At 56.2% G+C, this 20680-nt stretch overlaps 2 protein-coding genes and 1 long non-coding RNA gene across 4 annotated transcripts; 1 reads left to right on the forward strand and 2 right to left on the reverse strand.

Annotated features, from left to right (window-relative positions):
• Nucleotides 1–1334: 1334 nt before the first annotated feature.
• LOC116271887 lies at nucleotides 1335–2789 on the reverse strand. Its single transcript, XR_004180636.1, has 2 exons — nucleotides 2167–2789; nucleotides 1335–2052 (listed from the first exon to the last, which is right to left on the reverse strand). It is a non-coding gene; the product is annotated as an uncharacterized LOC116271887 (long non-coding RNA).
• Nucleotides 2790–3547: 758 nt separating this feature from the next.
• On the forward strand, nucleotides 3548–6949 carry PNMA6A (PNMA family member 6A). The gene is given in 3 exon segments (XM_017954433.3): nucleotides 3548–3811; nucleotides 4115–4438; nucleotides 4441–6949. Coding segments are annotated over 2 exon segments (1191 nt in total). The 5' UTR covers nucleotides 3548–3811; nucleotides 4115–4263; the 3' UTR covers nucleotides 5457–6949.
• Nucleotides 6950–15847: 8898 nt separating this feature from the next.
• Nucleotides 15848–19867, reverse strand: PNMA3 (PNMA family member 3). Of its 2 annotated transcripts, XR_002519545.2 has the most exons (3): nucleotides 19630–19867; nucleotides 17520–19341; nucleotides 15848–17004 (listed from the first exon to the last, which is right to left on the reverse strand). XR_002519545.2 is itself a non-coding variant. In XM_021932809.2 (2 exons), exon 2 carries the CDS (start codon nucleotides 19233–19235, stop codon nucleotides 17844–17846), a length of 1392 nt encoding a protein of 463 aa, XP_021788501.1. In that variant the 5' UTR covers nucleotides 19236–19341; nucleotides 19630–19867; the 3' UTR covers nucleotides 15848–17843. The 2 variants fall into 2 exon arrangements, 1 of the variants encoding a protein (XP_021788501.1); XM_021932809.2 differs by having other exon boundaries at nucleotides 15848–19341.
• Nucleotides 19868–20680: the final 813 nt, after the last annotated feature.

Here is a 20680-nt window from a genome sequence, read left to right on the forward strand (position 1 = left end):
CAGAGGAAGCCAGATCCCCAGGAGCAGCGTGGGGGTGCTCTTGACCAGGATGGGGGCTTTGAGATTACTCTAAGGAGATGGGGTGCCACAGGGAGGAGCAGGGTCTGGTGGTGTTGCAAAAAGATCACCCTGGCTGCTGAGGGGGTGTTGGTGGAGCAGGGAGGACGCAGAGTGGAGGCAGGAAGAACAGGAGACAGGGAGGACCAAGGACCACGGAGATGAGAAGGGTAGCAGTCTTGGACCAGAGTCAACAAAATCCAATAATGGGTTAGATTTGGGAGTGAGGAACAAAGGAGAGGGGAGAGAATCCTGGCTGCTTTGTTTGAGTCACCAGGTAGAAGGCAGAGCCCTCTGCACAGAGGGGGAAGCCTGGGGACAGTGGAGGTGAAGGGGACGAAGCCCTCCGGTTTGAACATCTGAGCTCTGAAATGTCTTCGGGGCATCCACGTGGGCAGATGGATGAGTACGTGTGGAGCTTGGAAGACAGGTCACGTCCAGAGACAGAGCATTCATCGGAGGTTGAGGCTAGGAGCCCACCCCCACCACGCTTAGACCCAGCAAAGTAGGAGGAGGAGAAGGAAGGTCCAAAGGCAGAGAGGCAGGTAGAGAGGGAGGAGGTCAGCCCAAAAGTGGAGTGGGGGAGAGGAAGAAGTTGAGAAAGGAAATGGTTTTGAGAAGGAAGGAGAGTCAACTGTGTTGAGAGGTGGAGACAATGGGGACAGAGGACTGACAAAAGAAAGATAGTTGAGGTGTCACAGCCCAGCCTTGGCCGGGGTTAGCGGGGGGCAATGGGCGTCCTGGAGCGTCCTGGACTTGGAGTCAGCAGGTGCAGAAGGAAGGAGAGTGGGAAGAGACAAGGCCAAAAACAGAGGAAATTAGTTGAGAGCCGGCCTGTGGGCCGACTGGGCCAGTTGGAGACACCAGACCCACAGATGTTCCCAGGGCGGGGGCCGGCCGGGGGGGTTCAGTGCTCTCTCTGAAGAAGGACTCCAGAAAAGTCACAGCTGAAAACAAGAGAGAGGACAATGTCTGGTGTAAGCCGTGACAAGTCTAACACTGAAGGTTCAATAGACAGACCCTCTCACAGCAGAGGTAAAGAGCAGCAGTTTGCCTGAATGAGAACAAGCAGTCTTGGCCCTCAAGGGGGAGAAGCGTTGGGGCGGGGGGACCGGCGGGGGGGGGCCTGGGAGGACTGGACACACGAGGCCAACCGGGGAGGCTGGTTTGTGGCAGAAGACATGCGTTTCTTCGCTGACCTCACGTTTACTACCTGGGAGGTAGAAAAGCCTGGGGAGCAAGACCATGCCAACCTAAGTACCACACAGAGACGGAGCCTCCCTATAAGAAAATGGTATCTATTCAGAAATAGGCGTTGCAGTGGGGACGCGTGCGCCCTAGTGAACTATGTGCATATTCAGGCAGGGAAAAGGAAGACAAAGGTTTTTCAGGAAAAGTGAAGAGGATTACATAATTGTTTTGAGATAATGATCTTTGGCTACAAGGATGAATAACAAGGGTAGCATTGGTCAGGGGCTTGGACAGGAAGTTGCTGGGCAGGTGTCCTCGCAGAAGCATTATTTGTGTCAGGTTGCAACAGCCTTTGTGCGAATTTGTGGGTTTTGCAGTCTTCTGTGATGGCTTTTGTTATCAGGCATTCGTGCATGGGAACCCTGCCTCCATGGCCCTCCACAGCTCTATTTGTCAGGTTTTTGGATTTTTGTTTGCTTGAACAACAAGTGACTCCATCTTGATTCTGAAACGTTTCACAACCATACGGGCGAGCCAAAGTCTAATTGTGAGGCCCACTCCAATGCGACCTGCTTCTGGGCAACGTGATAGACTGGCCATGGCTTATATCACAAAAGGAGAAAGGCTTCGATCTTGACGCTAGGAACTTTCTCCTGGAAACGGGCTGATGACGCCTGTCACCTGTAAGATGAGGAGGAAAGGAGCAAAGGAGATTCGCAGAAGAGGAACCGGGAACGGCCAGTGAGAGACCTCGTCACCGATCGGGGAAACGCAAGGCACACAGCGATGAGGTGGTGTCTCTCCCTGTGGGATGGGCAAGTGAGCGAGGCTGGACAAGACCAAAGGCTGCTCGGGCTGTGGGAACCCAGGACCGCTCCCACACTGCCAGTGGGAGGAAACATGGGTTCGGCCACGCACCGGAGGTCACAGATGAGCAATGCTTGGTCGTGGCGTTGATGGGCACAGCCCAAGTCCCAGCAGAGCCACTGCCGGCTGTGCACCCCAGAGCCTTTCTCGCTGACGGTGGTGGCTCAGACAGGCATGCGGGATGCCACGGGCAGCAGTGTCTGCAGCAGCCAAACAGTGGGAAGGACCCGAATGTCCATCCGTAGGGTCACAGACAAACACTCTGGGCTGTGATTCAGCTTGGGCGAGCTTGAAGCTTGGGGGAAACCTTGGTCAGCAAGTTGCCAAACAGGAGGCCAGGCAAGGAAAGAGAAGGGGATGAGGGAACGACACCCAGAGGTGTGACCCCGTGGGAACCTGTTTGCCACCTGTCTGGTGGAGATGCTGTTCACATGGCCCCAGACTCCTGTGATGGGTCAGGTGCATGGTCGTCAGATCCACAGGCACAGAATCTCTGCTTTGAGCCAGGCTGCTCTGCCCTGGTGCAGCGTCTAGCCCCGGCAGCAGAGGACTGGTGAAAAACCTATGGAAGGCTGACTCAGGCCTGACAGACGGAGGTCTCCAGGGAGGTACCGCACCCATGCTGCCCTCAGGGCCAAGAGAGGCCATCAGGCTGGTGAGGGCACTGGGGGCAGGGGACAAATTGAGTAGTCCACTCCCCGCAGACTACCTTTCCAGACACACATTGGGGCAGAGACCCAGACTTGGGACTTGAGGCTGCAAAACGGACAAGGCCCGGGCATACTTGGTGCTGGGTCACCCTCCCCGGTCCTGGCTCCTGGCACCAGGGCCGCGAAGTGCTTTGGCTGGAGGGCTGTGGGTCCCTGGAGCGGGATGGGCAGCGGGGAGATGGCAGACCCTCCGTGGGTGGTGTGCGTGAGCCGCGTGAGCACCTGGGTAATCTCCTCACGGAATGGCACCCGCACCAGGTGCCCCTGGCGTCGCCTGGCTTCGCCAGCCAGAGGACCAGTCCTGGACGGGCAGGGGGAGGACAAGAGCCGGTGAACAGGCCCCAGAACCCAGCTCCTTGACCCTGGCCAGAACGCAGAGCTGCCGGGCGCACCTCAGATAACTCCCTGGCCCTCTGGTGGGCACGCCGGGGTGCAGCCTCCTGGCCCCGCTGGCGCCTCTGGGGCACGCGCGGGAGGGGCAGAGGCCTGAACCAGGAACAGCTGTTGTGAGAGCCAAAGGCGCGGGGACCTGCGGCCCACCGACCTTTGGACACCCCGGTGGGGGTGGGGGGTGGGCTGGCGCCTGTGTTCCCGGGACCCGTGGAGCAAGGGGAGTGGGGGCGGGGCTAGGGGACAGGAGCAGGTGACGTCACCTGGGGTCCCGGGGCGCTCGAGACGGCGACGAGAGCCAGGCCACGTGACCCGCCCGCGCCAACCGCCCTGCGCTCTCCCAGGCCGGCGACGCGGAAGGGTCCGCGCTGCACCGCCGCCGCACCCCCTCCTGGTGACCGCACTGCAGAGAGCGGCTGCGAGCAGGCGCCTGCGCACTGGCCCACGTGCGGAGCGAGCGAGGAAGAGGCACAGTCAGAGCGAACGCCCGCGCGGGGAGCCAGGGGCGCCAGACCCCGCCGCCGAGGCAGCGGCGCGCAGCCCCCCGACGCGCCCTGTGGGGACCCCGACCAGGAGGGACCCTGCCCTGGGAAAAGGTATCAGACCCACCAGGGGAGGGGGACGCTGGGTCCCGGGAGAGACTCCACCGCCCCTCGCCTGTCCGCCCTAACAGAACTGAAGCAGCCTGCCGGGAAGGGGTCTGGGGTCCGGGGTTCGGGGGCGGCGCGGGGATGAGGCCAAGACCTGCAGGGACCCGCCCCCCCCGGGGTGGGCGGGGCCTGGCTGCAGAGGCGCGGCCAGGGGAGGAGGGTGGCTGGGGATGGGGGTGGGGGTGGACGTGGACGTGGGCGTCGGGAGGGGTGGGCATTAACCTCGCTCTCGGCCGCTCGCATTCACAGGCTGTGGAGACCCGGGCTGTTCTCCCTGAGTCGTAGGCTCCCACCTCAATTCATTCCCCCACACCCCCGCCGCCCCGTGCCTCCCTGGTCCGTGCTGGGAACCCTATCCTGCCCCTCGTATCAGCCCGGCACTGGCCAGAATTGCGGGCATGGCGGTGAAGATGCTGCAGGACTGGTGCAGGTGGATGGGGGTCAACGCTCGCAGTGGTCTGCTCATCCTGGGCATCCCGGAGGACTGTGATGATGCCGAATTCCAAGAGTCCCTCGAGGCTGCCCTGTGGCCTATGGGACACTTTACGGTGCTAGGCAAAGTGTTTCGAGAGGAGCCACCGCGGCCCTGGTCGAGCTCAACTGGGAAGTCAACTATGCTTTGGTCCCCAGGGAAGTCCCCGGCACGGGAGGCCCGTGGAACGTGGTCTTTGTGCCCTGTTGCTCAGGCGAGAAGTTTCTCGGTCTCGGTCGTGTGTTCCACTTCCCGGAGCAACAGGGGCAGATGGTGGAGAGCCTGGCCGGCGCCCGGGGCGTGGGGCTGTGCAGGGTGTGCTGGCTCCGATCCATCGGTCAGGTGGTCCAGCCCTGGGTGGAGACCGTTAGGTACCAGAGCCTGGGCGTGTTTTCCGGGAGGGACCAGCCAGCCCCAGGGGAGGAGTGCTTTGAGGTCTAGCTAGACCACACCACCGATATGCTGCATGTGTGGCAGGGATTCTCGGAAAGGGAGAGGAGGAGGAGGCTGCTGGAAGGCTTGCGTGGGACCGCCCTGCAGCTCGTGCACGCTCTCCTGGCGGAGAACCCCGCCAGGACGGCGCAGGACTGTCTGGCGGCCCTGGTCCAGGTGTTTGGAGACAGTGAGTCCCAGGTGACCATCCTGGTGAAGTGTCTGACCGCTCAGCAGCAGTCAGGCGAGCGTCTCTCGGCTTTCGTGTTGCGGCTGGAAGTCCTGCTGCAGAAGGCCATGGAGAAGGAGGCCCTGGCCAGAGCATCTGCCGACCGCATGCGCCTGAGGCAGATGCTCACCAGGGCCCACCTTACTGAGCCTCTGGATGAAGCACTGAGGAACCTGAGAATGGCCGGGAGGTCTCCAAGTTTCCTGGAGATGCTGGGGCTCGTTCGGGAGTCTGAGGCATGGGAGGCCAGTCTAGCCAGGAGCGTGAGAGCCCAGGCACAGGAAGCAGCCGGTGCCTGGGCTGATGCCCAGGCTATTGCCAGAGCCCACACTAAAGTAGAGGCGGTCCCAGGAGGTCCTGGCTGGGGGCCAGAGGGCCTCGTCCAGGCAGGGGGCCAGGAGGCTGAGGAGCTCCTCCCGGAGGGGCTCAAGCTGGTCCTGGAGGAATGTGATAACTAGGTTGGAGCTGGGGAGGCAGCCCAGCGTGAGTCCTCCCTGGGCAAATAGGCTCCGAGGACTCCTGGGCCTCCTCCTCTCAGGCAGCAGCGCCCTGGAGACAGGCAGAGGTGGGGCCAGGGCCAGTCCCGCACCCCACATGGGGATCAAGGGTCCCCCACTTCCCCCCAAGGGGCCCTGGCCACCACCACCCTCCCGGCGACACCTTCCCGGTCACCTTCCCAGTGACCCAGATGACCACGTTTGATATCAAATGGGGTGGGGGAAGGTGCCCCTCCAGTGCACCCAGTGCCGCGCCCAGCCCCAGCCCCAAACCCTCCTGCCTCTGAGGGGACCAGCCTGGAGGGACCCCTGAGTGGCCAGCCACGGCCTGGGTGGGGGCACCTGAAGATGTCCGTCCCCCACCTCTTGTCCTGGTTTCAGAGACAAGCTCCTTGCTGAATCACAGCCCAGAGTGTTTGTCTGTGACCCTACGGATGGACATTCGGGTCCTTCCCACTGTTTGGCTGCTGCAGACACTGCTGCCCGTGGCATCCCGCATGCCTGTCTGAGCCACCACCGTCAGCGAGAAAGGCTCTGGGGTGCACAGCCGGCAGTGGCTCTGCTGGGACTTGGGCTGTGCCCATCAACGCCACGACCAAGCATTGCTCATCTGTGACCTCCGGTGCGTGGCCGAACCCATGTTTCCTCCCACTGGCAGCGTGGGAGCGGTCCTGGGTTCCCACAGCCCGAGCAGCCTTTGGTCTTGTCCAGCCTCGCTCACTTGCCCATCCCACAGGGAGAGACACCACCTCATCGCTGTGTGCCTTGCGTTTCCCCGATCGGTGACGAGGTCTCTCACTGGCCGTTCCCGGTTCCTCTTCTGCGAATCTCCTTTGCTCCTTTCCTCCTCATCTTACAGGTGACAGGCGTCATCAGCCCGTTTCCAGGAGAAAGTTCCTAGCGTCAAGATCGAAGCCTTTCTCCTTTTGTGATATAAGCCATGGCCAGTCTATCACGTTGCCCAGAAGCAGGTCGCATTGGAGTGGGCCTCACAATTAGACTTTGGCTCGCCCGTATGGTTGTGAAACGTTTCAGAATCAAGATGGAGTCACTTGTTGTTCAAGCAAACAAAAATCCAAAAACCTGACAAATAGAGCTGTGGAGGGCCATGGAGGCAGGGTTCCCATGCACGAATGCCTGATAACAAAAGCCATCACAGAAGACTGCAAAACCCACAAATTCGCACAAAGGCTGTTGCAACCTGACACAAATAATGCTTCTGCGAGGACACCTGCCCAGCAACTTCCTGTCCAAGCCCCTGACCAATGCTACCCTTGTTATTCATCCTTGTAGCCAAAGATCATTATCTCAAAACAATTATGTAATCCTCTTCACTTTTCCTGAAAAACCTTTGTCTTCCTTTTCCCTGCCTGAATATGCACATAGTTCACTAGGGCGCACGCGTCCCCACTGCAACGCCTATTTCTGAATAGATACCATTTTCTTATAGGGAGGCTCCGTCTCTGTGTGGTACTTAGGTTGGCATGGTCTTGCTCCCCAGGCTTTTCTACCTCCCAGGTAGTAAACGTGAGGTCAGCGAAGAAACGCATGTCTTCTGCCACAAACCAGCCTCCCCGGTTGGCCTCGTGTGTCCAGTCCTCCCAGGCCCCCCCCCGCCGGTCCCCCCGCCCCAACGCTTCTCCCCCTTGAGGGCCAAGACTGCTTGTTCTCATTCAGGCAAACTGCTGCTCTTTACCTCTGCTGTGAGAGGGTCTGTCTATTGAACCTTCAGTGTTAGACTTGTCACGGCTTACACCAGACATTGTCCTCTCTCTTGTTTTCAGCTGTGACTTTTCTGGAGTCCTTCTTCAGAGAGAGCACTGAACCCCCCCGGCCGGCCCCCGCCCTGGGAACATCTGTGGGTCTGGTGTCTCCAACTGGCCCAGTCGGCCCACAGGCCGGCTCTCAACTAATTTCCTCTGTTTTTGGCCTTGTCTCTTCCCACTCTCCTTCCTTCTGCACCTGCTGACTCCAAGTCCAGGACGCTCCAGGACGCCCATTGCCCCCCGCTAACCCCGGCCAAGGCTGGGCTGTGACACCTCAACTATCTTTCTTTTGTCAGTCCTCTGTCCCCATTGTCTCCACCTCTCAACACAGTTGACTCTCCTTCCTTCTCAAAACCATTTCCTTTCTCAACTTCTTCCTCTCCCCCACTCCACTTTTGGGCTGACCTCCTCCCTCTCTACCTGCCTCTCTGCCTTTGGACCTTCCTTCTCCTCCTCCTACTTTGCTGGGTCTAAGCGTGGTGGGGGTGGGCTCCTAGCCTCAACCTCCGATGAATGCTCTGTCTCTGGACGTGACCTGTCTTCCAAGCTCCACACGTACTCATCCATCTGCCCACGTGGATGCCCCGAAGACATTTCAGAGCTCAGATGTTCAAACCGGAGGGCTTCGTCCCCTTCACCTCCACTGTCCCCAGGCTTCCCCCTCTGTGCAGAGGGCTCTGCCTTCTACCTGGTGACTCAAACAAAGCAGCCAGGATTCTCTCCCCTCTCCTTTGTTCCTCACTCCCAAATCTAACCCATTATTGGATTTTGTTGACTCTGGTCCAAGACTGCTACCCTTCTCATCTCCGTGGTCCTTGGTCCTCCCTGTCTCCTGTTCTTCCTGCCTCCACTCTGCGTCCTCCCTGCTCCACCAACACCCCCTCAGCAGCCAGGGTGATCTTTTTGCAACACCACCAGACCCTGCTCCTCCCTGTGGCACCCCATCTCCTTAGAGTAATCTCAAAGCCCCCATCCTGGTCAAGAGCACCCCCACGCTGCTCCTGGGGATCTGGCTTCCTCTGATGCTCTCCTTCCCTCCCCAAAATCCACCCCGTGTCGCCATGCCCCCAGCTCCTCTCACCACACTCCTGCCAATCTGGCCTGTTCAGCTGACCCCGCAGCACAGGGCTTGTTCCCACCTTCGGCCTTTGCCATCCCTCCTTCCTCTGTGTGAGCCATCGGCCCCAAGAACCTTCTGTGGCAGCAGCTTCCTCCTGCTCTTCCTCTTCCTCCTCACCCTCCTCCTCCTCTCCCTCCCCCTCCTCCTCCTCCTCCATGTCTCAGCTGAACTGTCCCCTCCTCCCATAGGCCCCCTCTGCTGGGACACACAAATCACATGCCCTCCATTTATATTCTCATATTCTTATTGGCAGCATCAGTATGTGTCGGCACATGAGAAATGCTGGTCTGAGTCTTTGCTTTTGGGCATCAGGGGCTCCCTCCCCAGATGGCAAGCTAGAGCCCCAGAAGGTGAGGTGGACTTGCCGGTGTGTCTAGCCCATTTGTACTGCTGTAGCAAGATACCTGAGACTGGGTAACTTACAAAGAACAGAAATGTATTGCTCCCAATTCTGGCGGCTGGGAAGCTCAAAGTCAAGGCACTGGAGACTGGGAAACGTACAAAGAATAGAAATTTCTTGTTCCCAATTCCAGAGGCTGGGAAGCCCATGATCAAGGCACCAGTAGGTTCAGCGTCTGGTGGGGGCTCAGGCGGACTCCCTGGTAAAAGTAAAGGAATTGTACAGGTGGCCCCTGCTTGGTTTGGCTCCCAGAGTCTTCCATCTTTTTTGCTTGGTCCCCCTGATTGCCAGCAGCAGGCACTGCACAGAGCCAGCATGCCCAGCAGATGTTGGACACCTGAAGGGATAAACACGCACTGCACTCACAAGCACTGCACTGTGAGGTGGCACTTGATTGGAGATGCTGCAATCAAGATTCATAGAAGGCTCTGGGTTGCTTGGTGGCCAGACGCCTCCATAGAGCACCTGCTGTAGTACTGGCTCTTGAGAACCAAGTCCCAAGGACAGCCAGCCTTGCTGAGTGCCTCCAACACAGACCTGGATGCAGAGGAGGTCTCCTTGTGTGTTTCTCCCCACCTGACTGCCTCCCAGCTGGCTGACCTCGGACATGTCCCTTAGAACCTCCACAGCTTGAGTGGGAGCATTGTCTGCTCCCGAACCAGAAAGGGCTTCTTTGCTGTGCACCACAATGTCCGAGAGCCCAGACTCTGCACAACCAACGGAAGCCCTCCTGTGTCCTCCAGGGACAGCCTGGGGCTCCTCTCTACTGTCCTGTCTCAGGCAGGGCCAAAGCTTCCCAATCTGTGGCTTTGGGCCAGCTCCCCACCGGCCGCGGCGGGCTCTGACTGCTCAGAAGCGTCCTTTCCCCAATGCCCTCTTTGATTCTGCTCCCAACGGCTCTCTGCCCTGCCCAGAGCCCACAACAGGCCCTTGGGCGGCCAGGCTAGCACCTGCCTCCTGCCATATGACCCTGCCGTTCCCTGACTGGCTGCCCCCACCTGGGGCAGGAGGAGCAGTACTTCCTCAGCTTTTGTCTGGCTGTGCCCCACCCCACACACACCGAAGCACACACACACACACACACACATGCACACACACGCATGCACGCGCACGCACACACAACCTGCCCTGCCCCTAGCCTGCCCTCTGCGGCCTCACAGGTGCAGGTGGCTCCTTCCCAGCTAGCAGGGTTTTCTGAGGGACAGCCCGATGTGGCACGCCATGCTTCCCAGACTCAGGGTCCTGCTGGGCTGAATAAGTGTGAGCTTGTTCTCCGTTGGTCCTTGACACAGCTGTCTGCCTGTGGCACAGTCTTCAACTCGTTGAAGTCCCTCTGGAGGAGTATGGGTGGGGTGTTGGGGGTGGAGGTGGGTGGCAGTGGGCTGGGTGGTGCCATGGGGCTTGGGACACAACTGCATTGGTGGTCAGTCCTCTCTGCCTAGGTTCGGGATTGAAACGGCCTTTATAGTAAGTTCAGCCCTGTGCTTGCTCCCAGTGAGCTTGCCTGCAGCTAGATGCCATCAGCATCTTTCCTCCCACAGCTGCCTTCCAGCTCCCTTCCTTCCCGTGTGTGCCACTGGCTCTCCCAACCCATGGGGCACACTCACTCTCCTCCCGAGGAGGCAGTGTCATCTGGGCATGACTGGCCCTTTCCGCCAGGAGTCCAGGGATTTCTGTCAGAGACCCCTGCTCCTGCTCGTTCTGCCCTCGAGCCTGCCAGGCCTCCTCACTTTGACTTTGGAGTTTGGATGATGACTCAGCAGTCAACCACCATTCATGGGCAGGGCCACGGTTTCCAGGAGAGAAGCCTGCAGATGGCTGCACCCTGGTTCCAGGGACTCGTGTCCCTGTCCTTTCCTGGGGGACTCCGGGGTCCTGGCTTCCCAGGTGCTCTGTGGGTTGAACAGTGTCTCATATCACATATCAGAGTGAATTTTGGAACCATGGTTGCCAAGGAAATATCACGGTTTGGCTGAAGTTTGCCCCATAAGTGTTCTGTGCTGTGTTTTTCTGTTGCCTGCTTCCAAATTCCTCTGTGAAGGTTAGGCCATTCATCTGTGTCCTTTGGTTGGTTCTGTGGAAGGTAGTTTCCTCTTTGGTCTAGTTAGCCACAGAAAAAGATGCCTATGAGTTTCTCAAATCATGAGTTTGTGAGGACTGGGCAGTGATCAAGTTCCCTGGGGGATGCCACAATAAATTTTCCCTGTAGGTAAGACTTTAGGAGCAATCCAATAGGATACTTGTTTGAGCAACAGTCATAGCTCACAGCAAGCAAGTTGCCTGCTTGAAACATGGGCCTACGCTGTGAAGGTCTGTTGGAGCTGAGCATATCAATGTTCTCTAAAGGGATAGAACTAATGGGATATATATATACACACACACATACACACACATATAGGAGTTTATTAAATATTAAGTTACACGATCACAAGGTCCCACGATAGGCTGTCTGTAAGCTTGAGGAGCAAAGAGAGCCTGTCTGAGTCTCAAAAATGAAGAACTTGGAGTCCAATATTCGAGGGCAGGAAGCATCCAACATGGGAGAAAGATGCAGCCTGGGGCGCTAGGTCAGTGTCTCTTTTCACTTTTTTCTGGCTGCTTATATTCTAAACTCGATGGCAGCTGATTAGATTGTGCCCACCCAGTTTAAGGGTGGGTCTGCCTTTCCCAGCCCACTAACTCAAATGTTAACCTCCTTTGGCAACACCTTCACAGACACACCCAGGATCAATACTTCGTATCCTTCAATCCTATCAAGTTGACAGTATTAACCATCACACTGAGCTGGCAACTGAGTGCCTCCTTGAGGACATACCACACTTTCTGGTAGAAATAAGGCTTTTAAGGGTGTCAGCTCAGAGGAGAGAAGGCAGCCAGCAGCACGTGGCCTCTGGAAGATCCCAAGCCCTCCCTCTTGTGACATAATGTGACCCAATGGCCTGGAGTTTTGGATGGAGGGACGGGAAGAAGGTGAGTAGTGCTAGCTGACAATAGCTACCTCTAGGGACTTTTTGATGATCAGTCAAAACTCTAGTTTCCCATGGGGAAGTGTGGCTCAAGACTGGAAAGAGACCCTGTCCAACAGAAATCTCCTTGTCTCCTGACTCTGGTGTCTCTCCAACCTCAGCACATGAGAGCACTCAGTAGTCCCTGGATTTAGCCAACACCTCAACCTCTGTAGCCACCTCTGGTGTATACAAATGCCCCCTCCAAGCTATCCCTAACACTGCTTCCTTGCTGACTTTTCTAGTTCACAGACAGGAGCAGGTCATTCCTATCCTTCACAAATCTCAGGGCAGTGGTCATTCCCTGAAGACCCAGGTGCCTTGCTGCACTCCTAGGGCAGAAGTCCACAGTCATTAGCAAAGTACTTAGCACTACAGACCCTTCGTGGCCCTGTCTGACCTCCCTATGGAGCTATTGTCTTCTCCTTGCCTCTCCATCCATCACCCTGGGACCCAGCCACAGTAACTCTCACTACAGCCTCCTAATATCTACTGATCATTCAACCCTATTCACCAAAGAGTGAGTGCCTTGGCTGTGGGGAGCTCACCAGGACTGCAAGTTTTGAGAGAAGGGAAACAAATTATGTAGGGTCAAAGATCATCCCAGGTATTGGCTTAGATGCACTTTACAGTCTATGGCAAAGCAAAGGAAGAATCCAAACAGCATGTGTCATTCTTACTGAGTTGTGAAATTGAATGCTACTGGGGTTTCTAGAATTTGCAGTCACTGTACAGAAGAGAAGGGAAATGAGCAAAGAAAGAGCTCCAGAGCACCTCACAAAGTTCCCACTGAGTCTTTGGCTGCATACTAAGCTCTGCTCAGATAGAGACACCACAAGGTTGAGCACAGAACACCTCTAAAACTGTGAGCTGGACAATTGTCAAAGCTCACACAGTGTTCAGAGATGTTCAATTTCCCATCAGCCACAGTGGAGAGACCACACTGAAATAGCTGGGCATTCAGTACAGAGCCCAGAAATGCCACACCTCAGGAGCAAGTCTACCGTAGAATGAGAACCCACATTTAAAAAGTTTAAAGACAAGGCTTCAAAGGCTTATGCTTGTCTGTAAGTAAACAAACTGCCTGGAACAACTCAACACAGAATTAATGGAAACAACAAGACCAAGGTATTTTACATCCTAACCTAAAATATCCAGCTTTTACACAAAAACTTCTAGACATGGGAAGGAGAAAAATGTGATCCACACCAAGGAGAAAATGTTTCAGTAGGCCCAGAAATAGCAAGGACAATGGGATGAGCAGATGAGAACTTAAAGACAGCTATTAGAAGTAAATGTATTGTTCCAGAATTGAAAGAGAAACATGAAAATAATGAAGAAATGATTAAGGAAGGATCTCAACAGAAAAATGACACCTATAATGGAGAATCAAATGGAAACTTTAGAAGTGAAACATGTAGAAGAGAGGAGCCCTGTGATAGACCCACAGGTACAAAGTCAAACATATTTTGACCAACACTATAAATAAAATCAATGTCAAAAGGAAAGTCTTTTCAAATGCATCTTGACCCCACACCAAAAACTAATTTGGGTACTTTTTTTTTTTGAGACAGGAGCTGGCTCTGTCGCCCAGGCTAGAGCACAGGCTCAATCTCCTGGGCTCAAGAGATCCTCCCACCTCAGCCTCCCTAGTAGCTGGGATAATAGGCATGCACCACCACACTCAGCTAATTTTGGGGGGTTTTTTGTTTGTTTGTTTTTGTTTGTGTGTTTGTTTGTTTTTTGAGGCTAAAGCTGGTCTCAAACTCCTAGGCTCAGGCAATCCTCCTGCCTTGGCCTCCCAAAGTGATGGGATTACAGGTGTGAGCCACTGCACCCAGCTAATATAGGTACATTCTAAGACTTAAATGCAAAAGCTACAACTGCAGAGGTTCTAGAGGAAAACATAGATCAATATGTTTGCAAATGTGGGCCAATGAAAGATATCTAGGCAGGACCCAGGAAGTGGTCATTGTAAAAAGAAACAAATGATGCAACGGACTTCATTATAATTAAACCCATCTGCTTATGAACAGACACCATTAAGAATATGCATAAGAGGCCAGGCGCGGTGGCTCAAGCCTGTAATCCCAGCACTTTGGGCCGAGACGGGTGGATCACAAGGTCAGGAGATCGAGACCATCCTGGCGAACACAGTGAAACCCCGTCTCTACTAAAACTACAAAAAAAAAAAAACTAGCCGGGCGAGGTGGCGGGCGCCTGTGGTCCCAGCTACTTGGGAGGCTGAGGCAGGAGAATGGCGTGAACCCGGGAGGCGGAGCTTGCAGTGATCTGAGATCCAGCCACTGCACTCCAGCCTGGGCGACAGAGCGAGACTCCGTCTCAAAAAAAAAAAAAAAAAAAAAAAAAAGAATGTGCATAAGAAAGACACAACTGGTAAAAAGTGCTCCCAGCACATATATCAAAGTACTTCTATCCAGAGTATTTTAACAACTTGCACAATTCTAATAAAAAAATAATAATAAAGCCAGGTAAAAACTAGGCACGGGACTTGAATAGGCACTTCACTAAGGAAGACAGATAGCTAATAAGCACACAAAAAAGTGCTCAATTTTATTAGTCATCACAGAAATGCAAACTAATGCCACAGTGAGATACCACAATGAGTCACCCAACAGAATGGCTAAAAGTTTAAAGCTGGCAATACAAGATTTTTTGGAGTACCCTAAGAAACGAACACTGCTCATTAGAATATAAATTATCACAACAGCTTTGGAAATCTGTGTGAAGTTTCTTATAAAGTTAAATATACCACTACACTATGGCCCAGCCATTCCATTCCTAGGTCTTTACTCGGGAGAAAGGAAAACAAAAGTCCACAGAGATTCATACGAGGATGTTTCTATCAGCTTTAATCACGGAATAACCGTAACACATATCTATTTTAAGATTAGGGACCTTAAAAATACTGCACTTGATCTTAGCCAAAAGGCCAGGAAGCCATGCGAACCTTAAAAATAGGAATGTACCAGGGGTCAGAAATGGATGATTAGATAGTAGGCCCAGCTCTGGGGCCCGTCAGCCTAGAGGCAACAAAAGTCTCACTGCTGTTTTGTGGCAAAGCAACTTCTACCTCTCTCTGCCTTCTTTCCAACTCTCTTGAGCCCTTAAAGAAATTAAAAAAAAAAAAAATCAATCACCCAACACTTGCACTCACACAAAAATTCACACACCCTCTCATAAACTCTCATACACACTAACACACATCCTCACATGTACACTCACCCATTCCACGCATTCACGCATACACACAAACTCATAAACATTAACACACTCTGAAACAGACATTCATTCATATACACACTCAGCAGTCACCCACACATTCACTATCATACATTCACACACCATCTCACTCTCACATATTCACATACTTTTACTAACACACATACACACTAAACACATAAACATACATTGAGCACTGACACACATTCACTCACACACAAAAACTGATGCATACTCACACTCAAAAACACACACATTAACAAATTCACACACCATCTCACACACTCACATATTCACACATTCGCTGACACATGACACACACAAACTCACTCTTCTACACTCACTCTCACACAATCACTAGTACACATACTCACACATATTCACCATCTCACACACACTCACAGAGATGGGCCTGGTTTTGATGCTCCAGGTGTGGAAGCCCTGAGCCCCCAATAGTGATACAAGGGATCCTGGGGCCTCTGGTTCAGCCTGCTGTCCCTCACCCTTCCTTAAATGTGTTATTCATTTCTGAGAAGCTCAACCAGTGCACTGAGGACCCAACCAGCCACTGCCTGGGCCTACCAGTGTCCTGTCTACTGGGACTATCCAGCCTGCTCAGCTGGGTTTCTTTGCCTGGGTCCGTGGGCTGCAAACCCTAGCTCATGACCAACATGTGCAGACAGGCCATTCTACAATGACTTGTAGACTGAGCCCCAATTATACACCAGTGTTAACAAAGCCATGTGGCCCTCACTTCACCCCAACCCCATCCCCAGCCAACCTCATCCCCAGTTTCCCACAGCAGAGGCGAGGCCGGCTGGAACACTGAATGAAATTTATTGAAGAGAAACATGTACTGAAACATTGAAGAGAAGGGAATCACAACACAGAGAGAAACTGCAAACAGTCACCACAGGACACAGGTCCCAAACAGGTCCCGGGCCCCCTCCTCCTGGGGTTCCCAGCAAGATGCCTCATCTGCCCCTACTCCCACTGCAGCCCCCGCTGCCACCTCCCTCCTTCCTGAGGGCCCCAGGGTCTGCCTCTTGCCTGGACGGTGGACTCTGACAGTGTCCACTGGCTTTAGGGAGCCCCCTCCCAAGCCCATCTGCTGGGGCAGGGCCCTGCCCTGTGGCCCTCACAGGACAGTCATAGGACACTGGAAAACAGCAGGGAACACCCCAGCAGGTCGAGGAAACTAAGTCACAAGTAACAACAGGGGTGGAACACCAAAGCACAAAGTTCCTCGGGAGCCTCAGGCAGGGCAGCCCCACTCCGTCCTGGGTCCAGTTCTTCCTCCCACAGTCACAGTCACCATCGTGCTCACGGGGTGAGTGTCCACCGTACCCTGGCACCTCCTTCCCGCCATCTCCTGGGACTGTGCTGGGGGCCTCCGGGGAGGAGCTGCTCAGAGAAGAACACACACAGCTCCACGAGAACAAGCAGTCACTGGCCTAGATCTACACAGGGAAAGCAGAGGTGGTGCGGGACAGCAGCGAGCAGAGCCTGGGCTCACAGGAAGCTCACAGCATGTGCCCTGGGCCCAGAGGCGGCCGCCTGGGTGGGCGCACAGCACACTACTTTGCACAGGAACAACGGCTAGCGGTGGGTGGGCGTCTGCTGGATGTGTGGGTCACTACGGGGCCTACACAGGTGAGGGTGAGCTTCCTGGAATGGGGAAGCCTGTCCCGGGAACAGCGAGTTGGGGGATCCCTCTTGGGAGACCCAGGCAGCTGGCACCCTTGAGAGGGCCTCTTTCCCCCGTCATCTCCCAGCTCAGGATCGGAGGAGTTTGGGATAGACGTCTTCAGGTGCCTCCACCCAGGCCACGGCTGGCTGCTTAGGGGCTGCCTCCAGGCTGGATTCCCCGAGGTGGCAGGGTTGGCGCTGGCCTTGGCATCAGCATCTGTTGAGTTGCTTTGGCCATGGCAGCCACAGGTTCTCCTTGCCTGATCTCTCCAGGAGTCTGGTGGCCCTGTGCAGAAACAAGCAGAAGAAGCAAAACCCCACCAAGTCCTCCCTTTTCCTCCTCCTCCTTTGCAACAAAGACTTCCCTTCACAGCCACCCTGGTCCAAGCCAGCTGTGAGGGCAATGGCCTGCCGGGTACCCAGTACCCCTGTTGGGGATCTTCTCATCAATCTTTGGTCTCCTTGCCTGCACAATCTCTGGCTGGCACTGGGCTCCCAGGGCCTTAGGATCTCCTGTCCTCACTGGCACAGGGCCTCCAGGGTGCTGCCTTCCTGGGGCTCCCCTAGTGCAGTGTAGATGATCCTGAAGACAGGATGGACCCTGTGGCCTCCCCTACAGGGCTTTACTTCTGCCCCCCCAGCTCTTCCTCTCCAGCCCTGGCACCTTCTGGCAGGGGCAGGCCCCAAGTAGGGTCCTCCAGGTCCCACGTGGCCTGGGGCCAGTGGGCATGTTCAGCTCAAAGTCCACAGGGTGGGTATTTAGGGGTGGCTGGATGAGCAGGACAGAACCCCCAGCCATACCTTCTTCAGCTTCTGCTTCGTTGGGGTCCCCATCTGAGGCCCAGGCATCCCATGTGCTGGATGCAGTGGCTCCCTGCTTTCCTCTCCAGCACCTCTTCCGGGACCCAGACCTGACCCCCACTGAGCCTGTTGCCAGTTGGTCTTGGTTGTTGAAGTCCCTTCCAGCTGGCAGAGAGTGAGAAGGCTTGGCCTTGGTCTGGCTGCCCTGTCCCTCTGCCCCACTCAACTCATCTGCTGTTTTTCTGGGCTTCTCTTTACCCTCCTTCCAATATCTCTTTTGTCTCCTTGGCCTGTGGTAGGAAATGTTGACCTGTTCTCCCGAGCCTACTTGGCCTTGGACTTGGGATGGCTCTTGTCCCAAGCCCAGTTCCCGTTTCCCGACTCAATTGCAGCCTGTTTCTTCTGCTTCACCAAGAGCAGGTTGGAAGGGTTGATGCACTGTACCCTGATGTGGCCGTCTTCCCCACAGCTATAGCAGAATGTGTGGCGTTTCCGTTTCCTTGAACCTCGAGAGCCAGCCCTTGCCACACCACCCCTTCGGTGTTGGCCTCTGCCCCTCCGGCGCCGGTAGCCCTGGGAAGGCCTCACATCAAAACTGTTGCCAGAGGCAGGGAGAGGTACTGCCCCAACCCCAGTGATCCTGGCAGGTGGCCTTGGGGCTACTTCCAGCCCCTCCAGGCTCTCCCTATCTGGACCTAAAGTGGCCTCCCATTCCTCCTCCTCACGCAGGAGCTTCACCAGGGCCAGGAAACCAGGAGGCTTCCTTCGCTGTTTCATCAACTTAAGCTTGTCTCGGAGTTTGTCAGGAAGGGTGGCCCCACTTAAGACTCGTTTCAGGCGAGTCTGATTCACGTTTCTACGTGATACCACATTGTTTTCTACAGCTCTTTGGAGCAGAGGTTCCAAACGTAACACAAAGCTAGATACTTTCTCTCCTGCCTCCTGATAGGCCTTACACAACTTCACCTGGGCAATTTTATGGCTCTCCACAGGTCCGAACACCTGCTGCAAGGCAGCCAGGCACTCCTCCACAGTTATGGAAGCATTGCTGGCCCGGAGCCCACTGACCACCTGGAGAGCAGGGCCGCGTAAGCATTCCATCAGCCTCCGCCTCTTTTCCCCCTCGGGCACCTGCCACATCTGTAGCATCTCAGTGGTGTGCTCAAGCCAGGCATCAAAGGCCAGTGCACCTGGGATGGATATGGTGTTCCCAGAAAACACTCTTAGTTCTCGGTACAACATTTGTTCTAGCAGAGGCTGCACTGCTGCCCCCAGAGTCTGGGCCCAGGTCCAGAACTCTGGTGATATAGTCACTCTTGGAGCCGAACAATTGGTGTCCGACCCGAGGACTCGGTTCATATCTGCCACGGTCCGCCTCTCCTCCTCTAAGAAGCGGTTCAATCTGTCGAGAAATTCCCCATCTGAATTACGGGGTTTTACAATCACTTCCCAGGGCCCCCCCTTTCCTGGTATTTCCCTTGGGAGCAAAGCATAGTCGATATCTTGTGCCAGCTCCAGTAGAATCGCCTGGGCGTTCTCCTCCCTCCTAAACATCCTGCCAATCACCCTGTATCTGCCCAGGTGCCTGCAAGCCTCCTGCAGTGTCTCCTCAAACTCATCCTCTCCACAGTCCTCGGGGATCCCTAGGATGAGCATGCACCTCTGGGTGTTCAGGTGCTCCCCCCGACACCAATCCTGTAACAGGGTCAATGGCATGTCCTCGAATCTCTGCGGATACTAATTTAGGGGGAGTGATCAGGGCAGGAGGCACATATCTGGATCAATTCCTAGGGTGATCGCAGAAGGCCCAGGTCTCCACAGCCTGTAAATACGAGCAGGGCGAGAGCGAGGTTAATGCCCACCTCTCCGCACGCCCACCCCCACCCCCAGCCGCCCTCCTCCCCTAGCGGCGCCTCTGCAGCCAGGCCCCGCCCCTGCCCAGCCACCCCACCACCCGTGGGGTCTCTGCGGGCCTCAGCCCCGTCCCCGCGCAGCCCCAGGACCCTGGACCCCTGTCCTGCAGGCTGCTTCAGTTGTGTTCGGGCGGACAGGCGAGGGGCGGCGGAGTCTCCCGGGGCCCAGCTTCTCCCTCCCCAGGTGGGTCTGATACCTTCTCCCGGGGCAGGGTCCCTTCTGGTCGGGGTCCCCACAGGGCTCTCCGGGGGCTATGCGCGGCGGCAGCGGCGAAGGCGCGGGGCGGGGCGGGGTGTCGGGCGCCCCTGGCTCCCAGCGCGGGCGTTCGCTCAGACTGTGGCTCTCCCTCGCTCGCGCAGCACGTGGGCCAATGCGCCGGCGCCTGCTCGCCGCGGCTCTCTGCAGTGCGGACTCGGGGCGGGGGCGCGGCGGCGATGCAGCGCGGACCCCTCCGCGTCGTCCGGGAGACCGCAGAGCCATTGGCGCGGACGGGTCACGAGGCCGGGCTCTCGCCACCGCCCCTAGGGGCCCCAGGTCCCCGGGTGACGTCACCTGCTCCTCTCCCCTAGCCCCCCCGCCACGGGGGCCCCCGGGCACACAAGCGCCCGCCCACCCCCACCCCCACTGCGGTGTCCAAAGGTCTGTGGCGGCCAGTCCCAGTGCCTTTGGCTCTCACCACAGCGGTTCCTGGTCCGGGCTCCTGCCCCTCCCGCACGTGCCACGGAGGTGCCAGCAGGGCGAGGGGTCTGCACCCCGGCATGCCCACCAGAGGGCCAGGGAGTGGTTTGCGGTGCGCCAGGCAGCTCTGCGTTCTGGCCAGGGTCAGGGAGCCGGGTTCTGGGGTCTGTTCACCTGCTCTTGTCCTCCCCCTCCCCGTCCAGGACTGGTCCTCTGGCTGGAGAGGCCAGGCGAGGCCAGGGGCACCTGGTGCCGGTGCCATCCGTGCAGGAGATGCCCCAGGCACTCACGCAGCTCACGCACACCACCCCAAGGAGGGTCTACCATCTCCCTGCTGTCCGTCCCACTGCTGGGACCTGCAGCCCTCCAGCCAAAGCGCTTCGCTGCCCAGGTGCTAGTGGACAGGTTTACCGGGGCCTTTCCGGTTTTACGTGCTGCAAATCTAGTTACTTGGGAAACCACTTCCAGGGCTTGGAGCCCAATCCCTTGGGCCTGCCCTTCCTTGGCAGCCGTGCGCCATGGGTTCTATTGTATCTGTTTGATCCCAGGGCAGCAGCCAAATGAAGAAG

This window comes from Papio anubis, chromosome X (genome assembly GCF_008728515.1).
Source record: "Papio anubis isolate 15944 chromosome X, Panubis1.0, whole genome shotgun sequence".
Lineage (NCBI taxonomy): Eukaryota > Metazoa > Chordata > Mammalia > Primates > Cercopithecidae > Papio > Papio anubis.

What these genes read in the sequence shown, in the direction of transcription:
- PNMA3 (XM_021932809.2), bottom strand. Translation starts at nt 19,235, where the DNA reads ATGCCATTGACCCTGTTACAGGATTGGTGTCGGGGGGAGCACCTGAAC.